This window comes from Benincasa hispida, chromosome 8, assembly GCF_009727055.1.
Source record: "Benincasa hispida cultivar B227 chromosome 8, ASM972705v1, whole genome shotgun sequence".
Classification (NCBI taxonomy): domain Eukaryota; kingdom Viridiplantae; phylum Streptophyta; class Magnoliopsida; order Cucurbitales; family Cucurbitaceae; genus Benincasa; species Benincasa hispida.
The window spans coordinates 26,875,823-26,893,780 of record NC_052356.1 but is presented as its reverse complement, the minus strand read 5'-3'; the positions used below and the strand labels follow the sequence as shown (position 1 = coordinate 26,893,780).

General features: G+C 28.9%; 1 protein-coding gene and 1 long non-coding RNA gene across 2 annotated transcripts; one reads left to right on the top strand and one right to left on the bottom strand.

Moving 5' to 3' along the window:
- Positions 1-6,482: 6,482 nt before the first annotated feature.
- On the top strand, positions 6,483-7,715 carry LOC120083857 (cytochrome c1-like). Its single transcript, XM_039039757.1, has 3 exons — positions 6,483-6,642; positions 6,927-7,085; positions 7,172-7,715. The coding sequence occupies exons 1-3, from the start codon at positions 6,631-6,633 to the stop codon at positions 7,433-7,435; spliced, it is 435 nt and encodes a 144-aa protein (XP_038895685.1). The 5' UTR covers positions 6,483-6,630; the 3' UTR covers positions 7,436-7,715.
- Positions 7,482-9,738, bottom strand: LOC120083858. Its single transcript, XR_005483555.1, has 2 exons — positions 9,598-9,738; positions 7,482-9,506 (listed from the first exon to the last, which is right to left on the bottom strand). It is a non-coding gene; the product is annotated as an uncharacterized LOC120083858 (long non-coding RNA).
- Positions 9,739-17,958: the final 8,220 nt, after the last annotated feature.

The following is a 17,958-nucleotide window of genomic DNA, read 5'->3' as shown; positions in this document are numbered from 1 at the left end:
GATTTGGTTACTCTATTGAAAAAACCTATCATCTCATTGCTATGTGGAAAAAGTGTCCGTACATTGAAATTTGATTACAATACAGGGGTCAATTTGAAAATTTTAAACTTAATAAACAAGAAATAATTTCTAAATTTTATTTGCACCAATTATAGGGACCAATATCGACAATTTGGTGAAGTTTTAAGCTGTGTATTTTTTAAAATTACAAAAGGAAACTGTTTTGAAGTATAATTGTACAAGAATTATATTCCAAACCATTACTAAATAGCTAATATGGGTATTTTGTAGACAATACTTTGGATATTTAGTTGTGTCAAAATGTTATTTGGAAAAAATCTTAGCTATTTTTGCATTTGGTAAAATAGATTTAATGTTAAAATCACTTTTAAAAATATGTTAATTTCAAGTCTACTTTAAAAGTAGTATCCTTATATTATAAAAAGAAGATTTATTTTATATATTTATTTATTTCTCACCTAATCAAATTTATTTTTTATTTTTCATGAATTAAATACATCAATTTTTTAAAAAAGATATACCGTATTTATTTTTTCTACATAAAGCTATTTTTTTTAATATTTAAAAATTAATCTATAACAAACAAAATTTATCATACTAAAAAAAAATCATGAGTCTATTATAGTTATTATATTTAAAATAAGATATTTTTTTGTATTTATTTATCAAATACTCTAACCTATATTTTCAAGTTTGTATTTATAGTTATTATAAAATCATGAGTCTATTATAGTTATTATATTTAAAATAAGATATTTTTGTATTTATTTACTAAACACTCTAACCTATATTTTCAAATTTAAGCTGAAATTTTCCAAACACTCTAACCTATCTCTTTTTACAATTGGTTTCTCTAAAAGTAGTCTCCAACAATTATTTTAAAAACTACGATAATATCAAACGAAACCTTAACTAAAAAAGCAGCTTTAAAATAGAGTTGTTGAAATCACATCCTGTTTATTAAAATGTCCCTAGCTTTCTTGAAATTATTATTTTGTATAAACATCATTACTTTCCAATATAAAAATTTTAGGTTGATTAAAACGAATATGAAAATTTTCATCAACTGAACTTTATCAAATGTTTAATTTTTAATATATTTTCATGTTGATGTTATAAATTTAGTGAAAATCACTTAAACTTTATTTGGCTCTTTATTCTCTTTAAGATGTCTATTCTTAATTTTGAAACTTAAAAAACAGCTACCGATTCATAAACTTTTAAAATGTGTTTTAGTTCTCAAACAATTAAAAAAAAAAAAAACAGAAAAATATAGAACAGTATGATCATTGCTATTATTTTTCTCCTTCGTTCATTACCTATTTTAACTAACTAATAGCTTCAATATATACTTATGTGTATGTTTTGTGTGTGTTTTCGACCATTTGAAAAAATCTATAGTACTACGGAGTATCATAATCCATTTGTTCATACTATAGATTTATGTTCATAAATATTAGTGGACCCTACATTAATATCAATAGGTCCTACTCATTTCTAAACGCGTGATGAGGTAACACAATAAAAGTTGAAAGCAAAAATTAATATCAGAACTTTTTTTCGTAAAGTTAGGAGATTCGAGATCAAATATATGTATTTGAATAGTTGAGCTACATTGAAATTGACATATACTTAAGGTTAGTATGTTAATGTTCATTAAAAATCACATCTTCCATTGATTTAAATAGTTTACATTAATAATGAGGACAAAAATACTCATTCGTTTAAATTTGAGACTTGCATAGACATTTCAATTGATTTAAAAATTAAAAGAAAAATATAGACAAATCTTGACACTTTGAAGTGAGTTTTTTAAGAAAAAAAAATTATAAAATAAGCTTTGGAGGTTTTCGATTAATACTTCAAACTATAACAGTATACTTTAATTAGTGAATCAAGTTGATCCTCTAATTATTTATGGGATGCTTAGGACAATGAGTTAGTTATTATAGTTAGATTATAATAGTTTGTATTTGGGGTGTAGATTATTTTAGTTTATATTATAATAGTATGTGTTTGAGGTGTAAACTGTTTTAGTTTAAGAATGAAATAGTAAACACGGTAGCAAATAATAAAAAAATGATGAATGTAAAATAGTAAAAACTGTAGTAAATATTAAAAATTGTAGCAAATAGGGATTTTGAAATAATGTTGACCGTAGCTAATTGAAGGTTTTGAAATAGTTTTTATGTGGTTATTATATTTTGATGATAACTCTTGCCTCAAACGGCCCTTACAACATTTCATTTAAAATAAACTCCATTCAAATAAATTTATTCTTCTCTCAAACTTCAAGTATCGCATTATTTTTTCTAAATGAATTAAAAAATAAATTGGAAGAAGAGAAGATGGAAACCATCGATATTAATGAAAAATGTTATGATTAGTTCTTCTCCAAATAAGTCTTATATACATGTGAAATTTGATTTCTAAATTATTATTATTATTTCTCTTTAAAACTTTTCGAAAGAAGTTTTTTGAATTTGAAAATTGAAAAAGAAACAAAATATAGACGTATTTGGAACGATGAGTTGATTATTATAATCCTACATTATTATAGTCAGGTTACAATAATTTATGTTTGAGATATATCTGTTTTAATTTTAAAAGGAAATAATAAATATGGTAATAAAAAATAAAAATATATAAAATATAAAATAATAAAATTAGAGTAAATGAGAGTTTTGAAATAATATTGATAGTAACTAATTAAAAAATATAAAATAATATTTATCCTAATAAGAATGGATTGTTAATAATCTTAAATTTACGTACCAAAAAATATGCTGTCACGAACATCAATGACGTGGTGCCGAATCAGGCCTATGAGATCCGTCCATCAGTAATATTTTAAACCATGATGCACTGTCCTGGCCCACGTTTTCTAAAAGGTACCGACGCGTGGCAGTTCACTATTGGTTGAAGGACGGTTTGATCTATGGGGTCCATTTGTGGGCCCTACCCTCACCGTCCTACTTTCCATCCATCCACTATTACACCTCTCCTCTCAAAAGTGGGCCCATCATGAATATTATAATTTCTATACCCATATCAAATTATTTCTCAGTCAAAGTTAAAAATATTTGTAGATATATCGATATAAATATGATTATTGATACTAATATTTATAATTTATTTTTTTTACTAAAAATTGTTGTCGATATAAATATATCAATAAAATTGAAATATCGATATTAATATCGATATCAATATTTTAATCTTAACTCTTGGTAGACAATTTGAATTCTATTGTATATTTTTCAGATTTGTTAAGTTTAGTGAATATGTACCATTCAAATTATATTTTTGGATTTTGTAATTAACATATTACAAATTCTAAAAATTATATTTTTATATTTTAAGTGTATCTAAATTCATAGAATTATATTGAAAAAAGATAAAAAAAAAAATATTATTATTATATAACAAATTTAACCTAAGTATGTTCATTAATTAATTATTAATATATTTTTAAAANTATTAATATATTTTTAAAAAATTAATTAATAATCATTTATATTCAATCTATATATATATTGGGTAGCTAATAGCCTAATTGTCACAAGTGTTCCAATCAAGTTATAGATAGTGACACGTTAAGGTTTTCATTTTTCATTTACCAAGTTATAAAGTCGAAGCAAATAATTAAATTTATTTAGTTTTGGCTAAGCAACCAATTTTTCATTTACATAAATCATTACGTTGGTTTAATCCATTTTAGCTAAAATTTAATCCTCCTCGATATTTTTTAAATTCCAGAATAATTTCTATTTTCTAATTCCAAAATTTAGCGGCAAATTAAAAAAATAATAAAAGATTCCTGGTACCAGTACCACACCACTTGAAAAAAATATCTATAAAAATAAATATAATTAAAAATTGATCTTTTTTGTTTTATTAATTTTTATTGTATTTAAAATTTATAATGGGATCATGGTCACGGAGCAAAGCAATGACTGAGGTCTGACGTGGCACAGTAGAAGGGCGGCAGAGTGGGTCCCATATCACGAGCATCCGATCTGGCCGACAGCTACATGTGGGCCATTAGATTTCTCATCCAATGGAGTGGAATGGAAAAAGAATCGTTTTTCCTCCTTGCCCTACTAAAAAAATCGCCAATTTGGGAAACGGGAAAAAAAAAGAGAAGAAATTACTAGCCACGTCAGCAGCCTGGTCTACAATACCACAAAGTGGGATCCACATTGAGTTGCTACAATCATGATCTAAAATTTACACGAAAATCTCGAAAATTTAAACGGTTGGCAATTTTTGACCAAAATTTTGAGAATATTTCGAGAGAATTTCGAAAAATTTAGACATTTAAAAAAAAAAATGATTTTTTAAATTAAGTATATTACCTAGTTCAAGTTTTTTAATTTTGTGATCTTGATTACACAGAGCACTTCGTTTAAGACAAAGGGTTAAGCTTTTTTATATACTACTTTTTTTAATTTCTAACTTTTCTCCATTTTTAGCTTTGTTTTCGAGTCAAAACTGTCATTTCTAAAGAAATTAAATTTGAAAAACTACAAAAATTAACCTATATTTATTTTTATTCTCATTCAAATTTTTTTAATTAATTTTTTACATTATTTTACCTCAAAATTAAATTGAAGCGAGTTGTTTTTTTCGTTTACCATTCAAAACTTTCATAACTTTCACATCATTTCATCTCAAAATATTCATAAACTTTTATTATTTTGTAATTTTTTTTAAAAAAATCTTGCTCTCGCATCAATATTTACACATTCATACGATAAACATCTAAATGTTGTCTTACTCTATAGAAATTGTGATTAAAAAATTGTCAATTATAATCTAATTAAGCCAAAAGTTTTATTAACTAATATAACAATTTCCATCATTTTCATAAATCTTTTCAAATTTTTCATTGATATCAATATTTCTATCAATATTTTCATAAAATCAGGATCTCGATATTTTCATCGACGTCTATATTTTGAATCTTGACTATAAATATTATTTGTCAAATTAGAAATGTACACTGAACAAGGTGAAAATCGAGAAGGCCTTCTATTTAATTTTCTGTTCCTGTAAAATTTATGGAAAAATTATACGGGAATTGAAGTATACAAACTTCCTATGAACAATTTATGGTGATCAAGTTCTATGAGGAAATATGCAGAAATTATTGTTTTTTTAGTTTAATTAAAAAGTTAATTATTATTAATTTTTTTCTTCTGGAAAAGGTATTTGTTTGGTTAATAACTATATATTAACCAAGGTGGAAAAATTTATTAAATTATTAGACTAAAATCATACCCAGTACTTTTTTTTAGATTTAAAATAAATATTCTTATTATCGAACTTTTCTTAAGTAAAAAAAATAATTAAAAAAAAAAGAAAAAGAAAAAGGGTTACACTGATTGCTATAAAATTTGATTGACGGAGTCATTCAGAAAAATATTGCAATTACAATTTTAGTCTTCATATTTAAAAATTTAAAATAAAAAATATTTTATTGTTGAAAAATATAAAAAATGATGATATTTATATTTTAAAAAAAGAAAAGTCAAAAGTATAAAACATAAAAGTGAAATAGTAAAATTAAGGTTTAAAATATCAATATCGATGTAAATATCAAAGTCTTAATTTTACAGAAATTTTGATGAAAATATTGATATAATATCGATTTTGAAGGATATTTCTAAAAAAGAATTATAAGAATAAAAAATTTTAAAAATAAATTTAAATTAATAAATAAAATATTGTATTATTTTTAAATAAGTAAACATATCTATTATTTATATTATTTTTATATTAGTGTCATTTTGATTTTTTTTTTAATGTTTTGTAAAATTTTTCCATGAGGTAAATGGAAATATGGATTCATTCCTTATATCGATATCAACCCCATAAAATTATGAAAATATCAATAAAAATATGGAGTAAATAACAAACAGATAACCCAAAAGAGGGTGGGTGGATAGTGCATGAATAAAGTTAATTAATTGTCAATCATGCAAGCTATATCCCCCCATGTTATTCTGCTCAAATCAACTCAAAAGAAAAGATATGATACTGATATGTGACCTCTCTATTTTATTTTAGAACAAACATCAATTTCCATACTAATTAAAATTCTAAACCGATAAATAATATTAATTTTATAAAATTGACATTTGAAAAAATCTTCCCAATACATGTGAAAGTTTATGTATGGATGGCTTTCAAATATAATTATAAATAATGGTCTAAATCGATTTATTTATAAAAATTTAGAAGTTTAATCGAGACAAATTATAAGTTTTACCTAAAATGTAATTAAATTAATACACTTAAATAAAAATTTATGATTTAAAGCATTAATAATTGATAAAGGGAAAACATTTACAACTGGACAAAAACTGATGTCCTTATACTTGTGACACTCAAATGAGGTGTTCTATTTTGCATAAGATTCTTTTTTTTTTTTTTTTTCTCTCTCTCTCAACTTTTATTATTTTGCTCATTATTTTTCACTCTCTATTCTATAAATACCCTCTCTCACATTCATATTTTCTTCATCTCTTTCATTAGTTTCCCCATTATTTTCATATTTCTTCTCTTAAAAACTTTCCCTTCCCTTCTTTTATTACATCTTCTCCAATGGCCACTGAGGTAATTAACTCTTTTTCTCTCTCTTTTTTTTTAAAAAAAGTTTTGTATAAGAAGCTCCCCACTTCCTTTCATGAGATCATAATGCATTAATTTCCCTCTAATTTTCCTTAACTTAATTGATCCAAAGCCTCATCCAGTCTGAAAATTTTCATATCAAAACCATAACTTTAAACATATTTTAAAGTCATATTATAGAATGAGATTTCAAGGTACATACTTTATATCAGTTGAGTTTTGTTTGGTATATATTTTATTTAATATCACAGCAACGCTGGGTCTTGCAGGTTGAATCAGCTGCAACTTTGCCGGAGACCGTGGAGTCACCGGAGGTGGTGAAGGCCGAGGAGAAAACTCCCGAAGAACAGCCAGCGACCGAGGCCAAACCGGAGGCTGAGTCAGCTAACGTAGAGAAGCCAAAACCTGAAGTTCAAGAGTCCGATCAGGTAGAGTAAAAAAGAAAGAAGGGATAATACCTAAAAGTTTGTCTAAAAATTAATTTGTTCCAACTTGATACATGTTCTCCCCACAGGCAGAACAAACCGCGGAAGCCCCGGCGGAGCCCGAGAACCCTACGGAGGAACCCAAAGTTGAGGAGGAAGAAAAGAAAGAAGAAGCAGTAGTGCCAACCGAATCGGTAGCGAAAGAAGAAGAGGTGCCTGAAGCTGAAGAACCAAAGGCTGAGGAGCCTCCAGCAGCCGAGGCTGAGGCCGAGGCCGAACCTGCGGCGGAGGAAGAGAAACAAGTTGAAGAAGAGAAACCAGCTGAGGTAGCAGAAGAGAAGGGCCAAGAATAGAGATCAATGGAAAGAGCCAGTATTAGTTCATGATCTCAGCTTTGTGGGACAACTAGTTTAATTTTTAATTATGTGCTGTTTTTTCTTTTTAATTTCTTAAAAGAAAATTTGATTTTCTATTGGTTTATTGAGGTTTTATTGAGTGGGGAATATTGGAATTATATTAAGAAAGTTATGATGTATTATGGAGTATAGTACTTGAAAGATTTGGCTGCTATATGGGAGTGAAGATGTTTGATCTCAAATCTCTAAGAGTTATATTTTATTAGAATTTGATCAATATTGGTGTGGAAGAGTGTTTCTCCTCAAGTTTTTAGTGGGATTTAAGTATTTATTATTTATTTTCTATGTACTACTTATAACTAGGATATCTAAAGTTCAAATATATTAGAAGTGAGGATTTATTGGAAATTGAAAAATGAAGTAATCCCAAATGTTTTAATTAACAGCAGAATAATTAATCTAAAACATGTATTAAAGTTGGAAGATTTAGAAAAGAAAGTTGAGAGGGAGAAACAAAAATACAATATATGAAAGGGTCTTCCAAATTTATGAGAATATGAATACAATTGAATAAAAAAATAGATGGGCACATGACCTGGAGATGTGATCATCGAAGGTATCAATTCACGAACAATTATCTCTTGAACACAAGTTTTAGGTTCGGGTAATTGTATTTGCGCAAAAAAGTACTAAATTTTTATTATTTATTACTTTAATTTTTCATTTTTCGACGAGTGCACGTTTGAAATTGGAAGTTGTGTTAATTTTAGGGAGCAATCAGAAAGATGCAAGATTCTTTTTCCTTTCTTCTACAAAAATCATAAGGGGTGAGAATTTAATTTACACTTGTTTCGTATATGATCTTTGTATTAGTCAAAATTAATAAATTAGTGGATAATAAGAATATTTATTTGAGGCACTAAAAATAAATTACATAAGAAAGTGGTCTTCCAATTGCTGCACAAACTTTTTATTTCAACAAAATTTGAAGCAAGATTGAAAATTTATTTCAGCCATTTTTATTTATTTATTTTTATTTTAGATTGGGAGTAGAAGGATTTGAACGGTTGATCTTTTACTAATTGAGTTATACTCGAAATTGTATTAACTAAAAGAACAATCCCTTGCATAGTATTTGGATTTTGGACCTTTGATTGCAATTGTGTAGTTTTTTTTTTTTTTAAAATACGAAGTTGAAAACATAATCCTATCAAATGAAACTCATACCTTCCCTATTGAATAAATAAATGAATAATTTTCTTAAATGTTGATTTTAAGATTTGAATAATGAGGCCCACCCTCTTATTGATTCGAGAGAGAATTTATTTATTATTGGATCAGCATTGTAAGCCGATTGTCCATTAGAAAAATTAGTGGTACATGAGATATCAAATTTAATTAAATGGGTAAAATAAAATTTTGACCCAAATGTAATTATGAATAATAATAACTCATGAATGATTGACTTGCATGTATTTATAATATATCCATGGATACAACTTAAGCTTGGACCTGTTTGTGCCAAGTCAAGTAAGTCTAGTGATGAAGGTGATCCATCCTGGAATATAAAATACTATGTGTTTTTTTTTTTTTTTTTTTTTTTTTTTTTTTTTTAATTTGAACAAAATGAAAAAACTAACCATGGAGTATGATGGTAGTTACGATGACATCGCCAACCCTTTAATTATAAAAATTGAACCCTAAAATGTATGTAAATGTTAAAATTAGACCCACATTACATAATTGGGTAGACATTGGATTTCCAGACATTTAATGATAAAAATGAATCTTCAAACTTATGTCAATGGTTGATATTCGGTCCCGAAGGTTTGCATGAAATTGACCTTTAAACATTTAGTTTTAAAAATTAAACTTTGATTCAATTAGCTTGGACACAAAGTTAAAAGTTTAGAGATATTAATTAATAATAATTTAACCTTAATTTTAATTAATCAATTAATGTAGCCACGCTGGCGCCTATAAAAACCGCTGGAGCGTTGGCCGGAAAGTATGTCCGACGCTCCCTCTCTGAAATTCAACGGTCAACTCTCTCTCTCTCTCTCTGAAACTGAAACAAACTCCGTTTGAGAAAAATGAAGAAATTTTTAGGGCGTCGAAAGATTGAGATAAAAAAACTTGAGAAGAAGACAACAAGTTACCTTCTCGAAACGCCGCGTCGGACTTTTCAACAAGGCCGCCGAGCTGTCCATTCTCTGCGGTGCTGAGATCGCAATCCTCATCTTCACTCCCCACTCCAAAATCTAATACATTCGCCCATCCCAACGTTGACGCTCTCCTCGATCGGTTTTCTCACCGGAAATTTTGTTTTCGCCCAAGCCTCTGCCCGGATCGAATCGTGATTTCTCTGAAGCGGAAGCCGAATTTGAGATGGAGAAGAGGGGCGCGGCGGAGAGATTGAGAAATAGCGACCGATTTTGGTGGGACGATCGGCTGGAATGTATGAGAATCGACGAGTTGAAGAGATTTCGTTCTTCATTGCTCCAACTAAGAGCAAATGTGGCCAAAAGAGTGGAAAATTTTCGGGCGATGCGAATGGGAGATCCTTCGGTAATTCCATCGATTGACCTCGCCGGAAACCTCCCATGGTCGCCCTCGTCGTCGACTCAGCCTGCCGGCAACAACCAAGGGTTTTTCTAATTTCGTTTTAATTTCTTTTTTTCATATCTTATGGAAAATTGATATAAATAAATAGAGTAAATGTGAAGTGTGATTGTGAATCATTTAGAGCTTCATTCTTTGAATCTGACTCCAACTTTTAACCATTTTGCTAATATTTCTTCATTTTTTTATAGGATTAAAAAAATGTCACGTTTTTTTTCTTACCTTTACTTTTGTTTTATTTTAATTCATAAATTCAAGATTTACCTTTTTATTCTTGATTTTTTTTTATCCATGTTCAGTTTATTAATGTTTATTAATTCACGTAAAAGAATTAATATGTAATAATTAAATTAGTTTTCACTTTTCGATCACTATCCATCTTAATTAAATATTTTCACATCATAATCATAATTACTTTAAATTAATTAATTGAAAATTATCGTTGATAAAGTGATCAAACATTAACAAATAGCAAAAATTTAGAATTAGAAGTGTCAAATATTAAAATCTTAAAGAAAAAAAAATTCAAAACACAATAGTAAAATTATAAAATTTTTAAACTTAGGAATCAAATAAAAATTAAACTCAAAACTAAAAAATATTCTTGAAATGCTCAAAATTATGAGTAAAATGCTTGAAAGCTAGGATCATACTAGTATTTATTTTTCTTCTTCCATATTTAGAAATTTCAATCCAATAATTCAATATTCTTATATCAAAAATATTATACTAAATCTCTTTGTATTTAAAATAAACAGTTGGCATTAATTAATTACACTTTTAATGAGATAACTCATTAACTAAAAAAATCTAAAAATCATCATTATTATACTAAAACTCATTCAAATAGATATTTCAAAATACAGGCGGAGCCACGTAGGGGTCAGAAGGCACGTGCTCTCTTGACTTATTGTATTTTACATTTTTAATATAAAATTTAAGTAATATCTAATCATATATATATATTAAAAAAACATTTTTTTTAGAAAATTGAGTGTGGTATAGTGGTAAGGGAGCATATATGGTCAAGGTATGGGTTTGTATCATTTTTATGTAATTTTTATTTATAATTTATTTTAAAATCAAATTTTGATAATGTTGTTACCGCATTTGCCTAAAAAAGAAGTTTAGTATTAAAAAAACTTGTTTTTTTTTTCTAAAAAAAAGGACAATAATGAAAAAGGAATTTAGGTTTTCTAAAAAATCAACCCTTAACTTAAATTCTCCGGTTATCGTCTCAACGAAAATTTAAAAGAAAAAAAATCAGTAGCAATTTTTTTTAATCATAAATATTTTTTTCAACCTAAATTTTCCCTCTAAAATATTGACAACATTCTATTGACAATGTGTTGTTAACTTTTTTTTACTTAATTTTTAATTTGTATTACTGAGTATATATTTATTTGAATTAATTTTAGGGTCATAATTAATTTCAGGTCAAACTACAAGATAATTTTCTCGTTTGTCATCAGGATATACGTATTATACCATTCACAAATAAGTTTCAATTTTTTTTCAATATTTTTAATTTTCATACTTTTAAATCTATGTAATAAATCATAATACTTTTATTGATAACACTTTTGTAGGGTCTATATCAATATGAAGAGATAATTTTAAAAAAAAAATAACAATAAAAACCACATAGTCATCATCTTAAAAAAGAAAACATACCTCCGATCCTGATATATCTGATATAGAAATCAATTTAGGAGAACTACCTGCAAATTTTGGTCAAAGAACTAAAATTTCTAAATATAATGATAATATTTAAGATTAAGTTTGTAGAGCATATTCACAACAATGTCCTTATCAGCCTCATAATCATATTTTTCAACTCAAGAAATTTGGATCGATTTCAAAACATGAAAAAGGAAACTTGTAATATATATTAAATTAATTAATTTATGAAGTTATGAATATTTTCTTTTTACATCTTCTTTACAATTTTTTAATTATAGAGTGTCCCTATATAAAATTTCTGGCTCCGCCACTATTTCAAAATACTCCTTTTTGTATTTAAACTAAGTAATTTAGCTCTAAATTGTTGTTTGGAGCTAGGAGTGTTCAAATGACCCAACAACCCTAACAACTTGATTTTTTTTTTTTTATGTTTTTTTCGGATTGTGTTGAGTCTGGGTTACACTTTTAAAAATTTGGGTTGACCCAATGCAAACTAAATTTCTAATATATATATATATATATATACATTATAACTTATAAATATTATAACTCATATATATGTTTATGATGTTTGTATGAAGTTTGAAATAAATATCTTGGATTTTTATTTAACATTTAAGTTTATGAATTTTTAATTATTAGTATGTGTTGTACACAAATTTAAATATTTTTAAATTAATAAAAATGCAATAAAGAAAAGAAAAGAAAAATAAATAACCCGACAACCCACCTAGCTCAACCCAAATTTGAAGAGCTGGGTTAGGTTGGGTGAAGACCCTATTCGGGTCATTTAGGTAACCAACCTGACCAACCCGAATTTTCAGGTTGGTCTAAAAAGTTTTTCTAAACCCAACCCATGTGCACCCCTATTTGGAGCTAACTTTACGCTGACATTTGTATAAAATGACCAAAAGAAAATTTTCAATTGAATAAATGACCAATTTTTAAAGGGATTTTTACATAAGAAGCCTATCTTTGGCTATATATTTTCATAAATGTCTTTAAATTTGATTTTTTTTTTGAAAAGGTCTTTTAGTGTTATTTTTGGATAGTTTTACCATTTTTATATTTATTTGTATATTATATTTTTGAAGCTACTTTAATGATGAAGGGAGAAAATACATTTATTATAAAGAGAGAAAATGCATTTATTTTAATTTTTTTTTCTATTTTTCAATTTGGAAAAAAATGCATTTAATGAAATTTTATTTTCTATTTACTTTGGTTTTCACATATCAATTTATTGGGTTTTTTTTATGGATTAATGGTTATTTTAAATATACCTTAGAACATTTTGACGGATTCATGATTATTTTAAATATACCTTAGAACATTTTGTTAGGTATTTGAAAATATTCTAATCAATATATGAAATATATTACAGTTTATAAATTAAAGATTGATTCAATGTTTGACATAAGTCATAATATAAACCAATATATGAAATTGTAGGAATGTATCAGCAACAGCGGAAGCACAATGATCATTTAAGCACTCCAATTCACTAATTTTGGCAAAAATAAAGCATGCTCTTGTAGAAAACAAGTGAGTTTCAAGACATACCACTTGTAGAACTTCTTCAAAGCTTGTTCTCCAGCTGCAATCTTCCCCAAATCTTGTAGTAGACCACCTCAAGATCTTCCCTACTATTCTCTTGGTGCTCTAAATTGAGATGTGGGACTCAAAACAAGCTTGAATCAAAGGATGAAGGAGAATAGCTCACAACAGCAATCTTGTTGAAGAACCTTTTCTTCAACCTTAATTTTCTCTAAAATTCTCCCTTGATTGCATTCCTGAATTTCACTCCAAACTCTTCAATATATTGCAGATCAACATGCAAGGGAGAGAGTTGCATGAGTTGCGACTCATGCTTGGAGTAAGACAAGGCAAAGATGATGGCTTTTGTGTGAGCAAGTAAAAAGCTGGATAATGGAAAACATGATTTTTCATTTGTGTTTTCGTTTTTTCAATTTTCCAATTTTATTCAAAATCAAAACTTTGATATTTCCAAAATCCATTTTGATTTTAAAAATTAAAAAAATAAAATTAATTTCATAAATTATTTTTTAAATAAAACTTAACTAATTTAATATCAAATATTAAATTAATTTTTACACACATCTATCTTTATATATTTAAATCATATTTAAATATAAATTCTCCTATTCCATTTAAATCTCAAATTAAACACGTAATTATATCTCATATAATTACTAATTCTCTTAATTCTAATTTGGACGTTTCAAATTAACTTATCACGCCATTCTAGAGCTAGTAGGGGGACTTCGCAGACCTACAGATCATTGGCTCCAACGATTCGAGATTAATTGGCTAAACTCATTAGACCAGATTAATCCTCATTCGTCAACTAATGGATCACTCCACTAAAACCCATAGTTGCACTCACCTGACTGTAGATATATTATGTCCACATGATTTAACGATAATCAGCAAGTTGACCCTTCACAGGTTGTTCGTAATAACGGTGGGGCCAAATATCTGTTTTACCCCCGAGATTACATCTTATTCCTCAAGTTCCTACTGATCTTCTAATGAACAACTGGTTTGTGATCCAATCACTAAACCAAACTCTCTCAGCCCAGTGAGAAGGTGGGGCCCTTGTTTAAGAACTGGATTAAATACTTGAGAGAACAACCTTTCTCTTATCCTTAAATGGGTAGGTGTGAACTCTGTTTTGCACCCTATGTCCTCAGCTATCTATTCGGCCTTACCCCTGAAATGAGAGTCTTAATGAACCGACATTGTTGAGCCAACCCTTACCTATGCAAATCTAAGGGCAATCCTGAATAAATAGGAGTTTGTAGTTAGCTCAGGATTAATATCGAGTTACCTAGGTCATCTAGGTAAAATAGTCAGTCTTATATAGTAAACAACATTATAAAGTAAGAGTGACTTACTTCTTTGTCCGATCTTATGCAAACTCATTGCATAGGACGCCCCATTCCTCATATCATAACATGTACGAATTAGGATCACATCGTATGTAGCACTTTACAACTCTTTGTAACAACTACAGAGTAGGCCGTATTTAATGGTGTTACTAGAAAAAGGTACCCAACCTTATTCATGTACCATAGATCATTTTGATTATTTACTTGAACCTGATCCACTCTTATTTCTCCATATGAAGTTCAAGTACTCATACAATAGTTATGAGTCTTAGTTTATTGGATTTAGACTTTCATACAATTTATAAAGTCAATAATAAGGATATTGATTATAGAAAATGTTTATCATTTTACAAACTGCGAGCTTTAGGACATAAAACCCAACAATACTCCCACTTGGACAAAAACTTCAGTTGATCAATATATACAAATATATACAATGTTGAGTTTACATGGAGAGAATAAAATGTACAAATACAATAAACTAGGGCATTACAATACCCATAAATTCTCCCACTTGCCCTAGTGATACAAAACTCGTAGACCTAGTCCTACTAGGTGACCTTCAAACACTTTAGTCGAGAGGGCCTTTGTAAATGGATCAGCTAAGTTGTCTTGCGAAGCAATCTGGGTGACGATAAAGTCTCCTTGGTGTACAATCTCCCTGATGAGATGGTATTTCCATTCGATATGTTTCCCTATTTTATGGCTTCGTGGTTTCTTTGAATTTGCAACTGCTCCACTGTTGTCACAATGGAGAGTGACAGGCAGGTGCATATTTGGTACTACTTCCAGATCTGTCAGGAACTTTCTGAGCCATACTTCTTTTTCTGCTTCACTTGCAGTTATATACTCAGCTTCCATTGTGGAGCAATACAACTCTGCTTGATGCTTCTCCACACAATTGCTCCTCCGTTTAGAGTGAATACTGACCCCGAAGTTGATTTCCTCGAATCAATATTGGTCTGAAAGTCAGAATCAGTGTATCTAGTAAGGATCAGATCCTTAGCACCATACACGAGCATATAATCTCTCGTTCTCCGAAGATACTTGAGAATATTTTTAACAGCAGTCTAATGATCATGTCCAGGATTGGATTGAAATCTGCTGACAATTCCTACGGCATAGCATATATCAGGACGAGTACACAACATTGCAAACATTAAACTCCCTACTGCTGATGCATATGGAATTCGATTCCTATCCTCAACCTCTTGAGGTGTCTTAGGACTCTGTTCCTTAGACAGGTGAATTCCATGTCTGAAATGTAAAAATCCTTTCTTAGAATTTTGCATTTTATACCTAAGCAATATCTTGTCTATATAAGATGCCTGAGATAATGCTAATGTTCTGTTCTTGCTAATGTTCTGTTATACCTAAGCAACATACTGTGCTTCTCCCAAATCTTTCATTTGGAATTGTGAAGCCAACCATCTCTTAACGTCAGCTAGATATTCTACCTCATTCCCAATGAGTAGAATATCATCAACATACAACACCAGAAAAGCGACTGTTTTGTTAACGATTTTCTTGTATACATAGAGTTCGTCAACATTTTGTTCAAAGCCATAAGATTTGATCGCAGCGTCAAATCTCATATTCTAGGATCTAGAAGCCTGTTTTAATCCATAAATGGATCGATTAAGCTTGCAAACCTTTTGCTCTTGACCCTGCTGTATAAACCCTTCTGGTTGAGACATATAGATACTCTTTTCAAGATAACCATTCAGAAAAGCTATCTTGACATCCATTTGCCATATTTCATAATCATAAAATGTGGCTATGAACAAGAGTATTCTAATAGACTTTATCATGATAACTGGAGAGAAGGTTTCTTCAAAATCTTATCTTCCTGAGGATCATAAAAGAAACCACATTTTGTTTCTTTTGGGTAGCCTACAAATAGGCATACTTTTGAACGGTGTTCCAACTCTTTAGGATTTTGCACCAACACATGTGCTGGACAACCCCAAATCCTGAAATGACGTAAATTTCCTTTGCATCCTATCCAGAGCTCGTAAGGCATTTCAGAAACACTTTTCGAGGGAATTATGTTCAAAATATACATCGTAGTCTAAATTATGTGTCCCCAAAAAGAATTTGGTAATTGAACGTAACTCATCATGGAACAAACCATGTCCAACAAGGTTCTGTTTCTCCTTTCTGCCACACCGTTTTGCTGTGGTGTGCCAAGGGCTGTGAGTTGAGACTGAATTCCATGTTTTATCAAATAGTTATGGAATTACAAGTTCATATACTCACCACCTTGATCCGACCGAAGCGTTTTAATATTTTTACCTAATTTGTTTTTAACCTCAACCTTATACTCTTTGAACTTTTCAAAAGTTTCAGACTTTTGGTGCATTAGGTAAACATGCCCATACCTGGAATAATCATCTATAAAACTGATGAAATATTCATACCCTTCTCTTGCTTTAACATTTAGAGGCCTACAAAGGTCTGAGTGAATCAGTTCTAGGGTTTCTTTGGCTTTAAGACCTTTTCTAAAAAAAGATCTTTTTGTCATTTTACCCTCGAGACAAGACTCACATGGTAGTAATGAACTGTTTTTCAATTTATTTAGATGACCATTCTTAACCAATCTCTCAATCCTTTTGAGATTTATATAACCCAATCTCAAGTGCCAAAGATAGGCATTTGGAGAAATCTTCCTTTTCTTATAAGTCCCAGCAGTTTTAAACATCTCTATGTTCAATACGGCTTTGACCTCAGTTGGTTTTAACATATATAAGTTATTTTCTAATTTTGCAGAGGAAATCTGTTTATTTCCTATATTGATGAACACTTCATCATTTTTGAAATAAACTTTATAATTTTGTTTTAGCAAACAAGAAACAGATATTAGATTCCTTTTCATAGAAGGAATATAATATTCATTTTTCAAATAAATGTACTTATCTCCTATAAATAACTTCATATCTCTCATTGCTTTGGCTGAAACAATTTCCCCGGTCATTACCTTAAAGATTGTTTCACTTTCTGTCAACTGTCTCCAGGAACTTATTTCCTGTGAGATAGTACAAACATGATTAGCAGCACCTGAATCAATTATCCAGATTTTATCTTTTTCCACTAAATATGCTTCAATAACAAGTAAATCATATTTATCTTGTTGTTCGAATTCTGCACTCTCATCTACATAATTCATAATTTCAGATGAGTTGGGAGATAGAGGACATCCTCTGTTAAAACTCTTTTGGTGTAATCAACTGCTAGTAATCTGTTTGTTGATTTGATTTTACTATTATTTGAATCGGAAGTGAGTATTCTAGAAGAATTCGACAT